Raw genomic sequence first — 16,911 nt, forward strand, 5'->3', positions numbered from 1 at the left:
AGCCTTGGTGACACCCTACACCCGAGGACAAAATGAGTACTGAAGCCTTAAGTCAGGAGTAACCTTTAAGTAAAGCCCAGCAGCTGCGCAGACAGAAAGCAGGGCATGTTAGTGGAAAACTTTTATTAGAAAAAATCCTTCAATAGACTATTTTGTTTCTTTTCTTCTATTGTAAGAAACATTCCAGAGTTGAAATTCCCTAAAGTTGGATAAAACAGGACAGTTGTATAAAACTTACAAAACCTGTGCCTGGCCACATGTGCTCAGGGACCTGCGCATGTAGTAAAGAACTACACGTGAGTAGTTGGGTTCTCTAGAACCAGCTACTAGAGCCCTGTGGCAGGTACTCGTGGCTGTGTGCATGCAGGTGCTGGAAGGAGCCTGGGAAAAATAGCACTTGGTTGAGCTGTTTGTGAGGCCACGGTGTTTTGTGTGACTTGTCCCGGAGAACCGGGTACAACCTGAGCTGGGATTGATTTCCCCTCTGCTTCCCACAGCCCTTGGATAAACCAAAATGTCCTCAGCCTAAATTGTGCTTTTAACACTCACAAAATGCTGGTTTGAGCTAGAAACTCAAAGCTTGCCCTTTGCTGGCAGCAGCCCAATGTCAGCCAAAATCAATGGGAGAGCTCCTGGGTTAAATGTGCCCTTCCCACCTCTCCCAACCTCCGAAGTCAGGTTAGTGCCAGTTGCAGCCTGACAGAGTGCCCAGAGGCTCTACCCAATAGAAGCCCTATTTATAGGAAGTGCTAGAAGAACATTAATGTGAAAGGAAACTCAAACTTGGTATGAAGCTTGCTGGTGAAGGTGCTGGGGACATCTCCCCTCTGCTGCAGAGCTTAATCTGTCACTTCGCTGTAATAGTACTTCTGGGCAGCATCCGTCATCTTCCAGTCGGCAGCTCGGAACTCGATGATCTCCAGCAGCAGGAGCTGGGACAGGGAGCTGAGCCCCTCCTGCAGGAGGAAACCATCCCGGAGGAGGGAGAAGAGCTCATCCATCCGCTGGGAGTTCATCTTCTCCAGCTGCTCGCCGATGCGGTGGAGCTGTAGAACCAAGCAGTCCACCTTCAGGAGGAAGAGATGAAGGGAATGGAGAGCTCTGGCACATCTGTAGAGGTTCCCCTCAGTCACTTATGGACCAACTCATCCCATTCCCTCTGTTCTGGAGTTCCAAGAGGTGATAGTTCTGCTTCCCCAAAGTTGCTGTGAGCAACTGCAGCTGCCTGCCACCACCTCCCAGTGCTGCAATGCCTCAGCACACCAATGTGGCAGCTGCTTTTCCAGATGTCCACCAGTTGGGAATGCTGGAAAAGCAGCTGGTTCTGTGGGAATGGGGGAATCATCTGTGTTTTTCTCACATGATGGGACTGAACCTGTGTAGCACCAGAAAATCCCTGCTTCCAGCTCTGTTGCTGGATCTACAGTGATGACATTTTGGCAGTGGGGAGGAAAGCTGCTCCAAGGGAGGACGCGCAGCCTGGGCAGGGGAGTCGGAACCAGCACCTCCATCCTGCCTCCTCCCAGGCTGCAAACCCTTCTTCCGGCACATCCCAGGAGGCAGCTCTCCCTCCTGCATCCCCCCAGGCTGTGCCTTTTGCTGGTTCTCAGCAGGACCCAGGCACATCAGCATCCCTCTTCCCTGCACTCACCTCTTCCTCCTTGCACAGGCTGTCGGGCTGTGCCAGCCGGAACAGACAGTCATAAACAGGGTTCACCAGAGCCATCATAGGCATGTTGTTCACCTGCAAGGAGGCAGAAGCCATCATCAGCTTGGGGGCAGAAAGGGAGGAGTCTGCAGCTATTCTATATAGCTGTCCCAGTGCTGCTCTTCAAAGGAGAAGGGAGCAGCATTCAGTTGTGCTGCTGAACTGTGTACTGGTGGGATTCCCGTAGGAGACCAGACACTTGAGTCTCCAGGAGCCAGAGAAGCTGAACAAATGATGTGAAAAACACCTATTTTTAAATAGAAGCAGGTAATCATGGGAAATGCACTTGTTGCAACAGCGTTTTCCTGCCTGCAGCTCTGCTTGCATCAAATTTACATCTACTCCAAGCACACACACTGCAGCAAAGGTTTGCAGACAAGCTCTGTCAGTACATGGGCTAGTAATTATATCAGCACCCACAGGTCCACCCAGGACTAAACCAGTTCAATCTGGGACATCTGGGAGCAGACAAAACAGGGGCTTTCAAACACCAGGTACAAAATGGGGAAGCTCAGACTTTGTGATTGTTCCTGGAGAGGGCTCTGCCTCTCCAAGCCTGTTTGCTTGCCTGTAGGTATCACAAGCTCCAGCAGCATCCTTGTGCTGAGAACCGGCTCTGGCTCCCACTGCTGAGCCACGGCCCTGGGGCTCCATTCAGCACCCATCCACCACCCCAGCCCTGGCAACTCTGAACACCCAGGCCCCTCTGGCACCCCCAGGCAGCGGCCTCAGCTCCTGCTCCTCACCCTCAGGTAGTCGAAGATGTTGCAGATGAAGGTGACGTAGCAGATCCAGGCCTGGAGCGAGCGGGTGCGCAGCTCCTCCCGGTCCTTGTACTCCTGCTGCAGCCGGTTCAGCAGGCTCCTCCGGAAGATGCTCTGCCCAACTTGTTTGCTCTCTGCCTATGAGCCCACAAAGCAGGATGGAGGCATGAACTGGGGGTGTGAGAGGGGCAGGGGGATGCTGCTCCTTGGGGGATGCAGGACCACATAGATACCCTCCTGTGACTGCCCCCAGAGGCAGGAAAGCTGCAGCCTGTGCTCACTGCTGCTCATCTGGATGCTGCCACAGCAAGGGGCAAGCAGCAGAAGAGCTCAGGGGTCATGGCACAGGGCTGGGGCAAAGCCTCTCCTGGCCCAGCCCAAGGACCAGACACGAGGAGCTCTCACCTGGATGATGGTGTAGCAGATGCGCCCTGCCTCCTTGCTGAACACACAGTCTTTGAGGGACTGGTCCACTATGATATTGGCCACTTTCTCCAGGTCCACGTTGCTGGGGTCTGCAAAGAGGAGAAGCACTGTCAGGAGCCAGCACCCTTCATGTCCTGCTTGCTTTGGAGTACCTAGAAAGCAATCAAGGTCAGTGTGGATCCTGGTACAACCATGTTATATGGTGCAAAACCTCACGCTTGCTCCCACATCAAGAGTCCCAGCCCCTTCTCACACACCAGCTGCTTTGGAGACACCAGCTCCAGTGGTGCATGGTCCTCCCAGGCTGGAGACACAGCCATCATGGTGGGAAAGTGATGGAAAACGCAGATAATACTGGAAGCAAGTTGATCTGAATGTGAAATCCCAGCACTGCTTCAAAGCTGGGTTAGTGAGAGCTAGATGGGCAAACTCCTGCAGGGCTTTGACCAGTGAGCAGGAGATGACCCCACAGCATGGAGGGACAGTGAGCAGGAATAGGGTGCTGGAGAGGGATGAGAGGCCAGGCCTGGGCAGAGATGCTGAGTTAGGGCAGGAGAGGGGGTACCCCGAAATCAGAGAGAATCCCAGTGATGAGAACCAGGAGCTGAGTTTGAACAGCAGCACCATTAAACACTGGGGAGAAGGCGAGAGGGGGTAAAAAGAGGGGGGAGCAAAGACCTTCCCAGAGAAGATTCACCAACAGGACCCAGTCAGGGATGATCAGTGTTCGCAGAACAGCTCTTCTACACTGAATACTGGGTGTTCCTTACAGGGGTCCAGCCTCATGTGCATGCCAAACTGCAGCAGAGGAGTAAGTACAAAGCCTGCTGACCTTTGAGGGCTGTTTTCAGCAGCTTCTGTGTCTCGGCATCAAATGACTGTATTTTATATTCTTCTTTGCCTGTTTCCCCCATGACTGGCTTCCTCCAAGGGCAAGAGTCAGGGCACTGGATGGGCTAGTGTCAGTCCCTGGGGAAAGAACACATACACAGCATAGTTGGTCAGAGGCAGACCTTCACCCAGCCATTGGCAAATCTCATCTGGTGCTGGTGCACAGGCTGTTATCATGACAGCTCCCACCAGCCCTACATCTGAGCAAAGTCTTCCTCCACATCCTTTTAAGCCTTGTTTCCTATGACAGGACTTAATCTTCTGAGCCTTTATGTTCTTCTGGTATGAAATGTGTTGCAGCCTGTTGATTTGCAGGTTCACAGGGCACAGCACACCAAGACAGCCCCAAAATACACCTATCTCGCCTCGGAAGGCTTTATCACAGGGACACACACAGGAGCACCCAGTGCAGCTGCTCCCTGTGCCTTTAACACACCAGCTCAGCTGGTGTCACACAAAAGCCTGGGAGGAATCCAACCCAGCACCTAAGGATCCAGAGCAGCCCCTGCACCACAACCAGGCTCCCTCATCGAGACACAGCACGCTCTGCAACCAAATCCCCACCAGCTCCTACCCCATCCCATCCCATCCCATCCCACTGCAGCCAAGCACAGCTCTATGCAGGACCAGCGCTGCTCCTAAAGAGCCTCCAGATTAATTTGCTGCTGCTTTGTGATACACTAAAGACAGCACAGAGTTATGGCACAGAGAGGAAGGGCTTCTCTAACACACACACACACACACATACAAGATGAGCTGCTCAACACAAACTGCTGGGCTGGCCAGACCCACAGCACACACATGGGGAGGGCACTCAGCCAAATGGGTTTTGCCAGCTTGAAATTCCTCTGCTGTTACTCATCCCTCACTGCAAATAGGTCCTGACAGGGATTAAAGCCAAAAAGCCCATCACCCTTTGGAAGCATGGGGCACATAGACACAGTACCTCGGAGCAGAGAGCAGTGGGTAGAGGCTCTGCCCTCCCCTCCTGCCCCATGGGGTGACAACAGCCAACACTGCTCCCACAGCCAAAACTGCCACCTACACAGGGTTACCTGTGGGACCAGCACTGAAGTCTCTTTCCCAGATGGATTCACAAGCAGCTCTGTGCCCTCCGTGCCATGCCTGGGTGACAAACACCTTCCATCCGGCCTCTCCAGCCCCGGGTCCCAGCAGCAGCAGCAGCATCGCTGTGCTGAAGGAACCTGGCGACAGCTCAGCGCCGCACACAGCGAAGCTGAAGCGCCCGAGCCCGTCCGGCAGCGTCTGTCACCACCGCCCAGCGCCGCTCCCACAGCATCCCCGCAGCTCCCCGGGGATGGGCAAGGCTGCTTGGAGCTGCTGTGCCAAACAACCCTGCCCCGAGTGCAAACCAGCCAGGACCACCGTGTGTGAAGGACTGGTGGCAGTGGGTGACTCCAGGCACAGCATCACCCGCGGGTACCAACTACTCCAGTGGTCCCCACTAGACGAGCTATCCTGGGGACTTGTGTGGTTGGGGTTGGTGTCCTCGACCGGCTGCATCGCAGCGGGTCAATCCCTGTGGGAAGGGCAGGACGTGCCGCGGCCACCACAAGCAGAGGGCGAAGAGCAGCGAAGTCTCCTCCGAAGGGCACAACCACCTCGGGGACCCCCGTCCCATCCCCACCGATGGAGCCCGCAGCACCGGGACCCCTCTGTGCCCGGGTACCCCCCGCCGCCGCCTCGCCCCAGCCCCGCGACCAGGGCAGGGCGGGGGGAGCCGTGCCCAGCGCCACCGACCTGCCGGGCCGCCCCGCTGGCTCCTCCGGCCGCGGGCGCATCGCGGGAGCGCCCCGGGCCCCGCCGCGGCCCCGGTTTCCTCTTAGGTCATTTCCTCGCCCGAGCCGGGGGAGGGCCGGGCCGGGCCGGGCCGGGCGAGCCGCGGCCGCCGCCGCAGCGCCACCGCCTGCGAGCTCCGGGGCACCGCGGCTCCCCCCCGGCCGCACTTCCCGGTGTGTCCCGGTCCCACGTCGGGAGCACCGCCCGGGCCCCCGCCGCTGTCCCGCTGCGAGCCGCGGTCAGTCCGCTCCCCCCGGCTGTGGAAAAACACATGGGGAAAATATGAGGGGAGAGGCTTTAAAGCAACTCACTGCAACGGGAGCATCCTCATCGCTTCACTCCCAACTGTGTCACCTCCTCAAGGGGAAGGCTCGGCAGCACTTAGACAGGAGCAGAGCAGCCAGGAACAGCTCAGGAAACCAGAATGAGTGGTTTGGGAACTTTCCGGCTCGGTACAGACCAAGCCAGGACTCATCCACCACGGTGTGGGGCTCCCACCCATGAGCTTCCGCTTGACCCTCTGGGGCACAGAGGTGGGACTGGGCTGGAGATCCCGCTCCACCGATCCCCCTGGGTGCAGCTATACCCAAAGCATCACCCCATTATCACAGAGGGGATGAGATGGCTCCCAGGAGCCAGTGATAGGGAAGAAAAACCAGACCCTCCTAGTGCCCCGCACCATGGCCTGGCTGTCCTCCCCCAGGGTAGGAGGGGGGCACAGCGATCCCATGGGATCCACCCGAATATTCAGGAGGGAAGGAATAAAGGAACTGTAGCCAGACGGGAGCATAAAGTATTTACTGTACCTTGCCTCAAAGGTAGCACACATTGTGCTCGGACACCTTCCAACAGCAGCTGCAACAGATCCACTCAGGAAACACAACAAAACACCTCAGACAATCCAACTACATCACATGAGAAACTTAAACCCAAACTAAGAACTATCTATTCCGAGCCTGACTGTCAAACATCCATTTCTTTTCACAAGCCACCCTCTGGAGGAGCCTTCCAAGAACAGTGTCCCAGGACTCACTGTTGGAGGACACTGTGTCCACCACAGAACTTGTGCATCTGTGTCCTCCTGCCTGAGGCCAGCTAAGAGCAACAACCACAGCACAGCTCGGCCTTCCCTGCTGAAGTCCTTTTGGATGTTCTGATGGTGTAAGGCACTATTAGAAAGCTAACACAATCACAGGCAACGCAGATCCCCCTGACAGGATGACATCAGAGGGAAATCCCAGCCATCCCAATGGGAAAAACCTGGCACAGATTGACAGCGAGTCACTCACCGTGTGGAGTATCTGAGAGCAGATCTGTCCCCCACAACAGAGAACAAGGTGACTGCAGATCTCTCCTATCTCCTGCTCCTCAAATTCAAGGAAATGGCTTCAATCAGCATCACAAGTAAGACCTGTCCTCCTAGTGCTAAATCAGTCATTCCCAAAGAGAAAACAACAAACCAGGCTGTGTGCTGAAGCTCCTGACCAGGAGTGTCTCTTCCACAGACTGGCATCTTCAACTCCACCTTTGCCATCTGTTGGATGGAGGCAAGTGTATTTAATGCAGTGGAGGAAAAAACTATCCCAGAAGGAAAAGCTGCTCTGCACCCTCCACTGCTGCTCTCCATGCACAGCAGCCAAGTTACATGCCCCTAGAGCTGCATCACCTTAAGCTCCACAGAACACTCAAGGAGCACTGTCTCCGCAGTCTTCTCTTCTTTATTCTTTACCCCTATGACAACCAAAGCAACTCCCCCACCCCTTCCAGAGGCTGCAATTCCCACTGCTGAGTCCTCACCAGTTTCCCCCTATTTTGTGCAGTTTAACAGCAGCTCTTTGATATAAAGTGAAAAACAAAGAGTCTTGTAAGGTTTACACAGGATGGATGAGGCCTGATTTCCTATGGGAGCCTAAGAGAGCACAGAAACCTGCTGTGGCCAGTCCTGTCCCTGCTACCCATGACAGCACTCCTCTGTACCAGCAGCCAAAAGCCAGTAACAATCCCAGCCTGTCTGACTCTGCTTCACAATGAGATGTTTCTCTCATTGGAAGGATGGCATGAGGGTAAGTCCATCACTGGCTGTGATGTCTTTCCAAGAACAAGAGATGAACAAGAAACAAAGGCAAAATATAGTTAAGATTTGGGGGGAATCTCAGCTTAAATAACACAGGAAAATGCCACTCAGATTGAGGCACTTTGAGACACTTTACTCCACATTCTTTGTACTATCTCCAATAAGCAAAACTATGCATTTTTGGAGTACATGCAGCTAATACTCCCTCTTTAAGGCTCCTGTATGAGCCTCCTGCCTGCCACCACCACTGCTCAGTGGATTTAAATTTAAACAGTTCTCAAAGTCACCTGCAAACAGCCACTTCACACTCCAACATCTCAAACCACAGCAGACACCAAGTTATTTGGCCTGGGCTTGCAAGGAATCTCTCTGGTTACCTCAGATACCAGTGAAACAGCTGCTCTTCGGAACCAGCCTCTCACAATAGCACAGGATAAGGGAGCAATGCTGATATGCTCAAAATTGCCAGAAGTTGCATCAGAAGAATGGAACTGGTCACGTTGGAATGTGGCCAACATCTAGGATTAACACCCTGGATACTGCAAAAGAGCCATGGGAAGCTCTGTATGAAGAGAAAAGCTATCAAACCATCCTCTAAATAACAGCAGTGCTCTGCCCCATCCACCACTCACCAGATGACTGACAGGCTTTTGTATCACAGCAGCTCTTCCTCAGAGTCTGCATTCCGTAACTGGTCCAACCACACCCTGCTCAGCCTGGAAAAACAGTGAAAGAGGAGGAAGAAAGCAATTTCCCTCTTTTCCCTGTTACGTAAATCAGAGCTGCTGGGTCGTTGTTTTGTTGGGTTTTCAAAGCATCCCTAAAACCTCTGAAACTGCAGAACATCACTTCCCAAGCTCTAATTCCATCACCCTTTCCTTGTCAAACACCATTCTGAGCCAAGCAATTTCCATCTGATGCTCAGTCCTTTCACTTCAGCTTAGCTTGTCAAAACACTTTCAGCTATTAGCACCACAGGAGGAGTGAGATTCAGAAAGGTTTTGAGCAGATATACTTGCTGGAAACATTCAAAGGTGGTATTAAATAATAATAATAATAATAATAATAATAATAATAATAATAATAATAATAATAATAGGTATTTACTAGTTTCCACAGGACTTTTCCTTCATTATTCCCACTTAAATATTTCTAGAACTCTACACAGCATTTGGTTACTCACTGCATTGAAGCAAAGAACCCTAAAGAATAGGGCTTGTGCGTTGAATTCCCTTAGAGAGGGGTTCTTAATCTGCAGATTGAATTGCAAAAGTGTGACTGAGGCAATGCAGAACCCCAAGAGATGTGTGGTAAGACGTGCAAGAAGAGAAATGGGCACTTTGGATACAATCAAGCTCATCAGAGTTAAAAGAAGAGCAAGTCTGGGTGTGATCCACCAGAAAATGCTGTGTTTCAGGTGGCTGATTCAAGTGGTAAGCAAGAAGCAGCAGCTGGCAGCAAAGAAAAGGAAAACTGAGGTTGTGTGACACTAAGAAGGTTTGAGTTGACTTCACAACAGCAGCAGAGCTGCCTGTGCTACACCAAGAAAAGAACACAGTGCAAACAGCAGTCCAGAGAGCAAGGAAACACAGCTGTGTGGATGTAGCCATAGGAAGTGGTGTTAGGTTGGATAAGCAGCACCAGCTACACCAGGATCCCAATTTGTGATCCAGGGCAAGCACAGGAATACACCCGCTTCAGCAGGTGCCTCTTTACAGCAGGTAGTTTTCTGCTTTGGTTCCCCCCTCTCTCCACTAAATGCGTGCTGATATTAGAGGAAACAGAGGAAAAAAGTGCTCAGTTGAACAGCTTCCAGCAAAGCAGTTCAGTGTCTTCAGCAGAACTGCAGCTGCCTTCTCCTTCTGCTTGGTCCCAGGAGGTGATTTCCTACAGGCTGATGGAGCTCTGGGAACTCTGACATTCCCAACGTGCTCATGACAGAGCAAAGCCCATCAGTTTCCCCTCCTCTAGGAGGGCCTCAGGTAGCCACAGACATGCCCCTTTCAGCGTTCCTTCCTTGCAATGCTATCGGCAGTCTTCAGGGAGCACAGGAGGCTGCAGAACAGCTCATACCAGAAGAAGGTAAGGCCAGTAGAGACAGCAGCCTTCAGCAAGCTGGGTGAGAGGCCCTTAAAGAATCCACCCGGGCCCTCCTCTCGCATGATCTGCCTTATGCAGTCCAGGAGACCGCTGTACACCCGCACCTGGGAGAGAGATGGCAAAAGGGTTAAATAAGGAAACTCCAGGACAACTTTACCTGGAAAAGAACACCGAGATCCCCAAATATCCCACAAAAATGGGATGTTTTTCTGCTATTATAATGAAATGCCTTTCTGGCTATTATAATGAAATGAATTGAGAGCCAGTCTGTAGCAAGTGGGGTGGAAGAAAGCCATGTGTTTTGCATCAGCAATGGCTTATGCAGATCATTCTAATTGAGTGCCCCTAAAATCTTCATGCTGCAACCACAAGTATTATTCATGGTACAAGTTTATGCAGTGGTTATTTCAGGTTGTGCTGCTGTTTTCCATCTCCTTCACTCTCTAAAAAGGGACTTTTCCAGTTTCCTGACAGAAAGAAAACACAAGCCTCAAAAATAGCCATCCGCATGTCATCGTGTCCCAGGGAAGTTTTAACATCTTGTGACACATCAGCGCTAAGAACAACTTCTGAACCTTACTGGAAAAGCATCCAATGCAATGGGTTAAGACTTCAAGTTCTTATCTCTGAGTTTCTTGCGGTACAGACTGATCTGCTTCTCAGATCCAAGGAATTTGAAGGAAAAAAAGACATTTTCCACATGTCATGTGAAGAAAGAGAGAGTTACTTGAAGGATCTGTATTTGTCTTACAGCATTATTTCAAGGTGAAATACACTGTAAGACAAACAGAGCACAGAGGAAGGTGCTAAAGAACACCAGAGGTATTTAATGTGCTTTGAATTTCAGGATGTTCTGGTACATAAGACATATGCTGAACACTTGGTGCCTATTCCTTGTGTCAAAATATTAACTGCAGAAGAGGATCCTGACAGCCAGGTGATCCCAGCATAAAGCCAGTGTCATCCTCTGCTAGGAATGCAGTCCTGAATCAGAACTACCAAGCTGCAACTAGAAACTAAGTATACCAACCCCGTTTCCCTGCTTCAATCATCCCCAGCTTCAAGACAACCAACAGACAGAGATGGGCAAGAGCAAGTTCACGAGGAACTCCTAACCCAAATGCGAACACAAGAGGTACCACTGGTGAATCATCACTGGTGGGCTGGACCTGGATGATCTCACAAATCCATACTCTTAAAAATCAGGGAATTCCTACATTTTTCACCTGCCCAAAGGCTGCCCGGGCCTGCTCAAAGCCACGCACTTGCAGTCGCTTCTTGAACAAGTCGAAGGGGTAAGTGAGGGTTTTGCTGATGATTCCAGCACAGCTGCCACAAACAAGGTTTTTAACGTTGCCTGAGAAGCAGAAAGGGGAGACAGGAGGGGAAAAGAAGATTAGCAGGGAGTTTGCATTAAAGATCACGAGACTTCAGTTAAAGATCACTTTGCACAAGAAGGTCAAAAAGGCCCTTTTTGTGGGCCACAGAACCTCAATCTACATCTCTACATCTGGCCTGCAATGTCTTCTGGGGCCAGAGTGTAACAGCTCATCTTGGTTCATTGCACTCATCTTGCTCTGCTCTGCCAAGTGGCTTAACACAAAAAACCCCAGTCACCAGAGAACCTGCCACTAGTGGTGGAGCTTTCCTGCCCCAGTAAAAGCCCAGTCACTGGAAATCTTGCAGTCCTGACTGCTCTGACTTATTCTGGACTGGATTAAGTCACAAGCTGGCATTGCCTGATGAGTTCAGAGGCTTGTGAGAAGTGAGTTTTGGGGCATTAGACTTCTGCCTGACAAACCTGAGTTCCCAGCACACAACCACCACCAGCCTCTGCCATCTAAAACTAAACATGCAGACATGATCTTGGTAAGTCTAGATCCTCTACTGAAGAAATTCCATCCAGGAATAAGAACACGCTGATCCTGCATACACTCTTCCCCAAGGAGGCACCAGTACCTACAATTGTCAAGGTGAAAGGCTGCATCAGGATGAGGTTCTCTTATAAGGGAGCTAGGAAGCATCATAAAAATATCAGGTCAAGAGTTTGGCAGTTTTAAATGAGGCTGAACGAATCCTCTTCTGGAACAGCTGGGGTGGAAACTCAGGCAGATTTCCTGAGGAAATCCAAGAGTCCCACCCCCATAGCACTAAAGGAACAGAGGAATTGAATGGAAACTAATGGAACAGACACGTTACTGTCTTCCCACGGGATCAGTAACGTGACACAGCTCAAGAAGGAGTATTCGAGTCTGTGACACATCACTTTCCCATCCATCCACATTTCCATCATGGTTATTCCATAACAGGAGCTGTCTGTAAACTTCACTGTAAACTGTCTGTAAACTTCACTGTACTTACTTTTGCACTATCTGTGCAGGGGTAAGAATGAGAGATGAGCAATTGAGGCAATTTTACATTGAAAAGGTTAACAGGACAGAAAACCGAGCTTATGTCAGTCTCCCAAAGTAGCATTCATCCTTTCTCTCCCCCCCCATCAGACATCACTGTCCCAGGTGCCTACCTCCTTTCTTTCCTTCAGCTGGAATCACCCATTCAGAAACCTGTTGCAGGATGTTGTAGAAGGAGAACTGGAGACCAGCATTTGGGAAGACAGCAATGATTGTGGGGGTCAAACCTCTATAGAATGTCCGAGGTCCCTCTGTCTGGTACATCGTGACCACCGCATGGCGAAGGTTTTGGTAGATCTAGGCAAGAAAGAAGAGGCTGATTCTCTGATGGAAAAGGCTTAAAACAACAAACCAAGGGGCAGGTTATTTCCCAGTGCCCAAAATACATCTGACTTTCAGCACAAAGCAATGAACAAAGTGATTTTGCACATCACACAGTATTTTCAGCTCAGCCCTATGACTCTCATAAGCTGACAACCTAAACCTGCCTCTGGGCTACCAGAGACTAACTTAATGATCCTTAGCTTTACACTGGGCTGACACTGTATCCCACATGCAAGTTGTGCTGAGGGGAAGAAACAAGGCACAGAGCTGAGGCCAGAGACCACTTGCCTCAAAGACAAGATTATTTTTCTCTTAACAGCTCTGCTTGCTCCTGCAACAGAATTCACGTAATATGTATTGTGAGTCTCCTGCAGGCTAATGGCGCTGATACAAACACATATAAATCTAGTTATTACAGATCTAATTAGCATGGAGACCAATTCTTGCATAAACAAGAACACGAAATACAAGTGAAAGGTGACTGGTTTCAGGTCTCATCCCCATCATTATCTAAACATGACTCTGTGCAAGTAGAAAGTTTAAAACCACAATGTTCAACAGACAGAGGAGTGTATTTATAAATGGCCAACAGGGCAGATGAAAATGGACTTATCCTGGCAAGGACAGTTTCTCCTTTCTGGATCATCTGTGAGGAGTCAAACACAAATCAGGAGCAGCAAAACATAATTAAGAAACCTTTGTCAACAGCACAGAGGATAACTTGGCAACAGTACAGACACTGCCCAATAACAGCACCGGCTTCTTTATGCTAACCCCTGGGGCCGTTATGTACTTTTCAAACCTCCCATTTTCCCACACATGGAATATTGCTACTGCTATGGAAGATAATCCCAAACACACACAGATCCCTAAGCCATACCTTGGGCTCACCCTGAGCAGCTAAGCGGGTGCGTAGCGTGTCAAGAGGCTGCACTGCCACAGTGGCTGTGCAGGCAGACAGCCCACCGCAGGTGAAGTGCACCAAGGAGTCGCGGGCGCCGTAGGAGGTGACGTTGTGTGCCAGCTGCGTCATGTTCTCGAACACCATGAACTGGCAGGAACAAGCACACACAGGTCAAGGAGTCAATGCTTATCGGTGACATGGATCTCCCACTCCTCTCTCATTTCACCCGGATAGCTCCACCCACCGCCTGTAACCACCTTCTCCCTGTGTCCTTCAAAAGTCCTTCCCAACTTGCACGCTGAGCATGTGTGTGCTCAAAGAATCAGGTGTAAAAACCACTCAGCAGCCCAGGGAATGCTCAGCACAGTCTGTGCTCTGACATTTGTGCTAAGTCTTGCAGTTCGTACTGCGAAAAGCTCATTTCAGTGCTCTGTGTATCCTAAAGTGTTTGTTATATTACAGACACACCGTGCATTCCTCTTTCAACCACTACTCACAAAACATGTTGTTAGTAGTTACAAATGAAGCATAACAATGCGGTTTAAAACATCATCAGCAGCCTAATTTCTTCCTTACAAGCTGTTAGGGAGACATGAACAAAAGCAAAACCACTACACAGGTTTGGAACATGAATGGGTAACCCAAGTGTCAGGAACAAATGGGGTTATCTGTGACAGCAGATACAGACAGAACTCGGTCTGCTCTGTGCTCCAGCTTCAACAAGCTCAGGAATTAGAATCATAGAATAGTTAGGGTTGGAAAGGAGCTTAATACCATCCAGTTCCAAACCCCCTACCGTGGGCAGGGACACCTCACACTAAGCCATCTCACCCAAGGCTTCGTCCAACCTGGTCTTGAACACTGCCAGGGATGGAGCATTCACAACCTCCCTGGGCAGCCCATTCCAGTGCCTCACCACCCTCACAGAAAAGAATTTCCTCCTAATATCCAATCTAAACTTCCCCTGTTTAAGTTTTAACCCGTTACCCCTTGTCCTATCACTACAGTCCCTAATGAAGAGTCCCTCCCCAGCATCCCTATAGCCCCCCTTCAGATACTGGAAGGCTGCTCTGAGGTCTCCACGCAGCCTTCTCTTCTCCAGGCTGAAAAGCCCCAACTTTCTCAACCTGTCTTCATATGGGAGGTGCTCCAGTCCCTGATCATCCTTGTGGCCTCCTCTGGACTTGTTCCAACAGTTCCATGTCCTTTTTATGTTGAGGACACCAGAACTGCACACAATACTCACAGTGAGGCCTCACAAGAGCAGCGTAAAGGGGCAGGATCACCTCCTTCGACCTGCTGGTCATGCTCCTTTTGATGCAGCCCAGGATATGGCTGGCTTTCTGGGCTGCGAATTATCCATCAGCAAGATACAGCTGCACATCTTTACATCAGTACAGTGCAACTCTGGAGCTGCCTGCATCACGTGCATGCATCCAGCCTGAAGAGGAGCAAAGTCAAGTCCTATGTATGTGCACTGGGCCCAGGGGATGGCTGGTCACCTCACCTGAACAGCTCCGTAGCCAACGGAAAGCAGCTGAGCAGGAACATGGCCCTTCCAGAAGGCGACCAAGCCCTCTTCCCGGAAGATGCGGCGTGCAGCCTGCAGGATGCTGTGGTACTTCGCACCTGGGTTTTTGGAGGAGAGCTGCTCGATCTGAAGCTGGAGGAGAACACAGAGAAGGTTTGCTCTAATTCCACACCAGGTCTCAACAAGTTCCAGCGTTGCCTTTGGGAATTCACAGCCCCGAGAGCCAAGCAATGCCCTCCCATGGACTCACACCTAGAAGTGACTGGGATGTGGTTTATGTAGGGCTCTAAAAGAATAAAGCCACACATGCAACACAAGATAATCAGTAGGGAGGATGGTGAAATCCAGTTAGACAGAGAAGATGATTCACTCATAAAGACAGAGAAAGAAAACAAACTATAAAAGCCACAAGGTCCCATTCAAACACTCCAGTTCAGTTATATAAATAGAAGTAGTGGACACGGGATAGCCCTGCTACCTTGCATAACCTGTACACCATGAGGTGAGGGCCGAGGAGCAGCGTTAGCACTCTCTGGGTGCCCAAGTGACCTATTCGCCCAGGCCATGCCCTGTAAGGGGCTCCTTCACCCCGAGCACGCCGTGAGGACCCTACCTGGAACCGGATCTTGATGACATCCAAGGGACTGATAAGGAGCCGGGTGACGAAGCCAGACGCTGACCCTGCTGCAGCCGCTTCCGCCGTGGAGACGCAGCTGGAGCCGGGGTCATAGCCGACCATGCCTGCCTGGAGCCCCCGCAGCCTGCCCGGGAGAACAGGGGCTTTGGTGAGCCCGCCCCGGACAGGCTCCGTCCCACAGCCTCACCCCCTCACACAGCCCCCCCTTCGGCACACGCTGAGCCCCGCGGCACGCACCGGAGGGGAGCACGGAGCCGAACCCCAACCCCGGGCAGGGCCCCCGGCCGCAGCCCGCCCTCAGCCCAAGGCCCGCCTCAGCCGCCCGGCGCCGCACTGCGCCTGCGCGCCGCGGGGGGTGCTGGGACGTGTAGTCCAGCGGTTGTAAAATGGCGGGCGGGGGTTCGGGGCACGGCCCCGCGCTCCCAAGGACGGGCGGATGGCATTGGGATGAACCGGGATTTAGGCGGTTCCTGCAGCACGGCGCCTGGTGGGAAGGGAGGACATCATGGAGACAAGGCAGGCCTTGTTCCTGATGGTTCTTCCTGCGCGGTTATAGCCTTGGTACACAGTCACGTATAGGAGCAAGTGTTTTCCTTCCCTCGTTAAAGTGGAAGGGAAGAAAGGGTTTCCACACTTTTCAGTAGGTACCAAGCTATAAACAGCACGGTTCTGATCCACCCTGTCCTGCTGCAGCCTTAGAAGAAAACCCAGAGCTCCAAACCACATCATTTCTGTATTGACTTGACTGAAAAATAAACTTGGGATAACAAAATCCAGGCATTTCCACCACAAACTCCTTGACTATACTTGGATTTGAGCATAATAACTAAAAGCAACTGTTCAAAACCAAGGCAAACCCCCAAATAGGCCTTTTCCTAGTGTGTATTAGACTGCAAAATGGACCAGCACTCAGCCCATGAGCAGAGGCTGACCGCGCAGCGCTGCCGCGCACCGTGGTCACACACCCGGGCAGTTCTCCTTCAGCAACAAAGGGAAAAGGACCTGCAAGGCGCTGATGGAGCAGGGCAAAAGCTCATGAGTGGTGTGAGCGATGGCAATGTTGTGTGCCCATCATCCCCTCAGCAAGGTCTCCAGAGACAGCTGGTGTGTCTCCTTACAACAGTGCAGTCTGTACCGCAAAGCACTCCAGCTGTTGGGTAAAAAGAGTAGAGAAAAGCAAGCGGGGAAATACTGCAGTGCTGCCCACCCACTCAGCTGATGCACGGTCTTTGGTCCTTGCACCAACATCATCGTTCAAATCATCACAGACTGGTTTGGGTTGAAGGGACCTCAAAGCTCACCCAGTTCCAACCCCCTGCCACGGGCAGGGACACCTTCCAC

General features: G+C 51.4%; 2 protein-coding genes across 4 annotated transcripts; both read right to left on the bottom strand.

Moving 5' to 3' along the window:
- Window positions 1-106: 106 nt before the first annotated feature.
- Window positions 107-5,656, bottom strand: MIF4GD (MIF4G domain containing). Of its 3 annotated transcripts, none has more exons than XM_062639847.1 (6): window positions 5,551-5,656; window positions 3,731-3,867; window positions 2,878-2,987; window positions 2,455-2,610; window positions 1,652-1,744; window positions 107-1,046 (listed from the first exon to the last, which is right to left on the bottom strand). In XM_062639847.1, the coding sequence occupies exons 2-6, from the start codon at window positions 3,810-3,812 to the stop codon at window positions 840-842; spliced, it is 648 nt and encodes a 215-aa protein (XP_062495831.1). In that variant the 5' UTR covers window positions 3,813-3,867; window positions 5,551-5,656; the 3' UTR covers window positions 107-839. The 3 variants fall into 3 exon arrangements, with proteins under 3 accessions (XP_062495831.1, XP_062495829.1, XP_062495830.1); XM_062639845.1 differs by having other exon boundaries at window positions 107-1,067; XM_062639846.1 differs by lacking the exon at window positions 5,551-5,656 and adding an exon at window positions 4,845-5,453 and having other exon boundaries at window positions 107-1,067.
- A 3,092-nt stretch (window positions 5,657-8,748) lies between these two features.
- SLC25A19 (solute carrier family 25 member 19) lies at window positions 8,749-15,715 on the bottom strand. Its single transcript, XM_062639842.1, has 6 exons — window positions 15,547-15,715; window positions 14,910-15,065; window positions 13,379-13,549; window positions 12,288-12,471; window positions 10,990-11,120; window positions 8,749-9,867 (listed from the first exon to the last, which is right to left on the bottom strand). Exons 1-6 carry the CDS (start codon window positions 15,670-15,672, stop codon window positions 9,667-9,669), a joined length of 969 nt encoding a protein of 322 aa, XP_062495826.1. The 5' UTR covers window positions 15,673-15,715; the 3' UTR covers window positions 8,749-9,666.
- Between the last annotated feature and the right edge of the window lie 1,196 nt (window positions 15,716-16,911).

The sequence above is a fragment of the Pezoporus occidentalis genome, unplaced genomic scaffold, assembly GCF_034315485.1.
Source record: "Pezoporus occidentalis ecotype Australia unplaced genomic scaffold, CSIRO_AGI_Poc_V1 ctg62, whole genome shotgun sequence".
Taxonomy (NCBI): domain Eukaryota; kingdom Metazoa; phylum Chordata; class Aves; order Psittaciformes; family Psittacidae; genus Pezoporus; species Pezoporus occidentalis.

Bases quoted from the DNA above. Each gene is read 5' to 3' on its own strand.
- MIF4GD (XM_062639845.1), bottom strand. From the start codon at position 3,812: ATGGGGGAAACAGGCAAAGAAGAATATAAAATACAGTCATTTGATGCC. The intron at 2,988-3,730 runs GTCAGCAGGCTT...TCCTCTTTGCAG, and splicing joins GCTGAAAACAGCCCTCAAAG to ACCCCAGCAACGTGGACCTG. The intron at 2,611-2,877 runs GTGAGAGCTCCT...GTGGGCTCATAG, and splicing joins TCTGCTACACCATCATCCAG to GCAGAGAGCAAACAAGTTGG.
- SLC25A19 (XM_062639842.1), bottom strand. From the start codon at position 15,672: ATGGTCGGCTATGACCCCGGCTCCAGCTGCGTCTCCACGGCGGAAGCG. The intron at 12,472-13,378 runs GTATGGCTTAGG...TTTCTTGCCTAG, and splicing joins CTGCTCAGGGTGAGCCCAAG to ATCTACCAAAACCTTCGCCA. The intron at 9,868-10,989 runs GTGAAAAATGTA...TCTCTCTCCCAG, and splicing joins CCCGGGCAGCCTTTGGGCAG to GTGCGGGTGTACAGCGGTCT.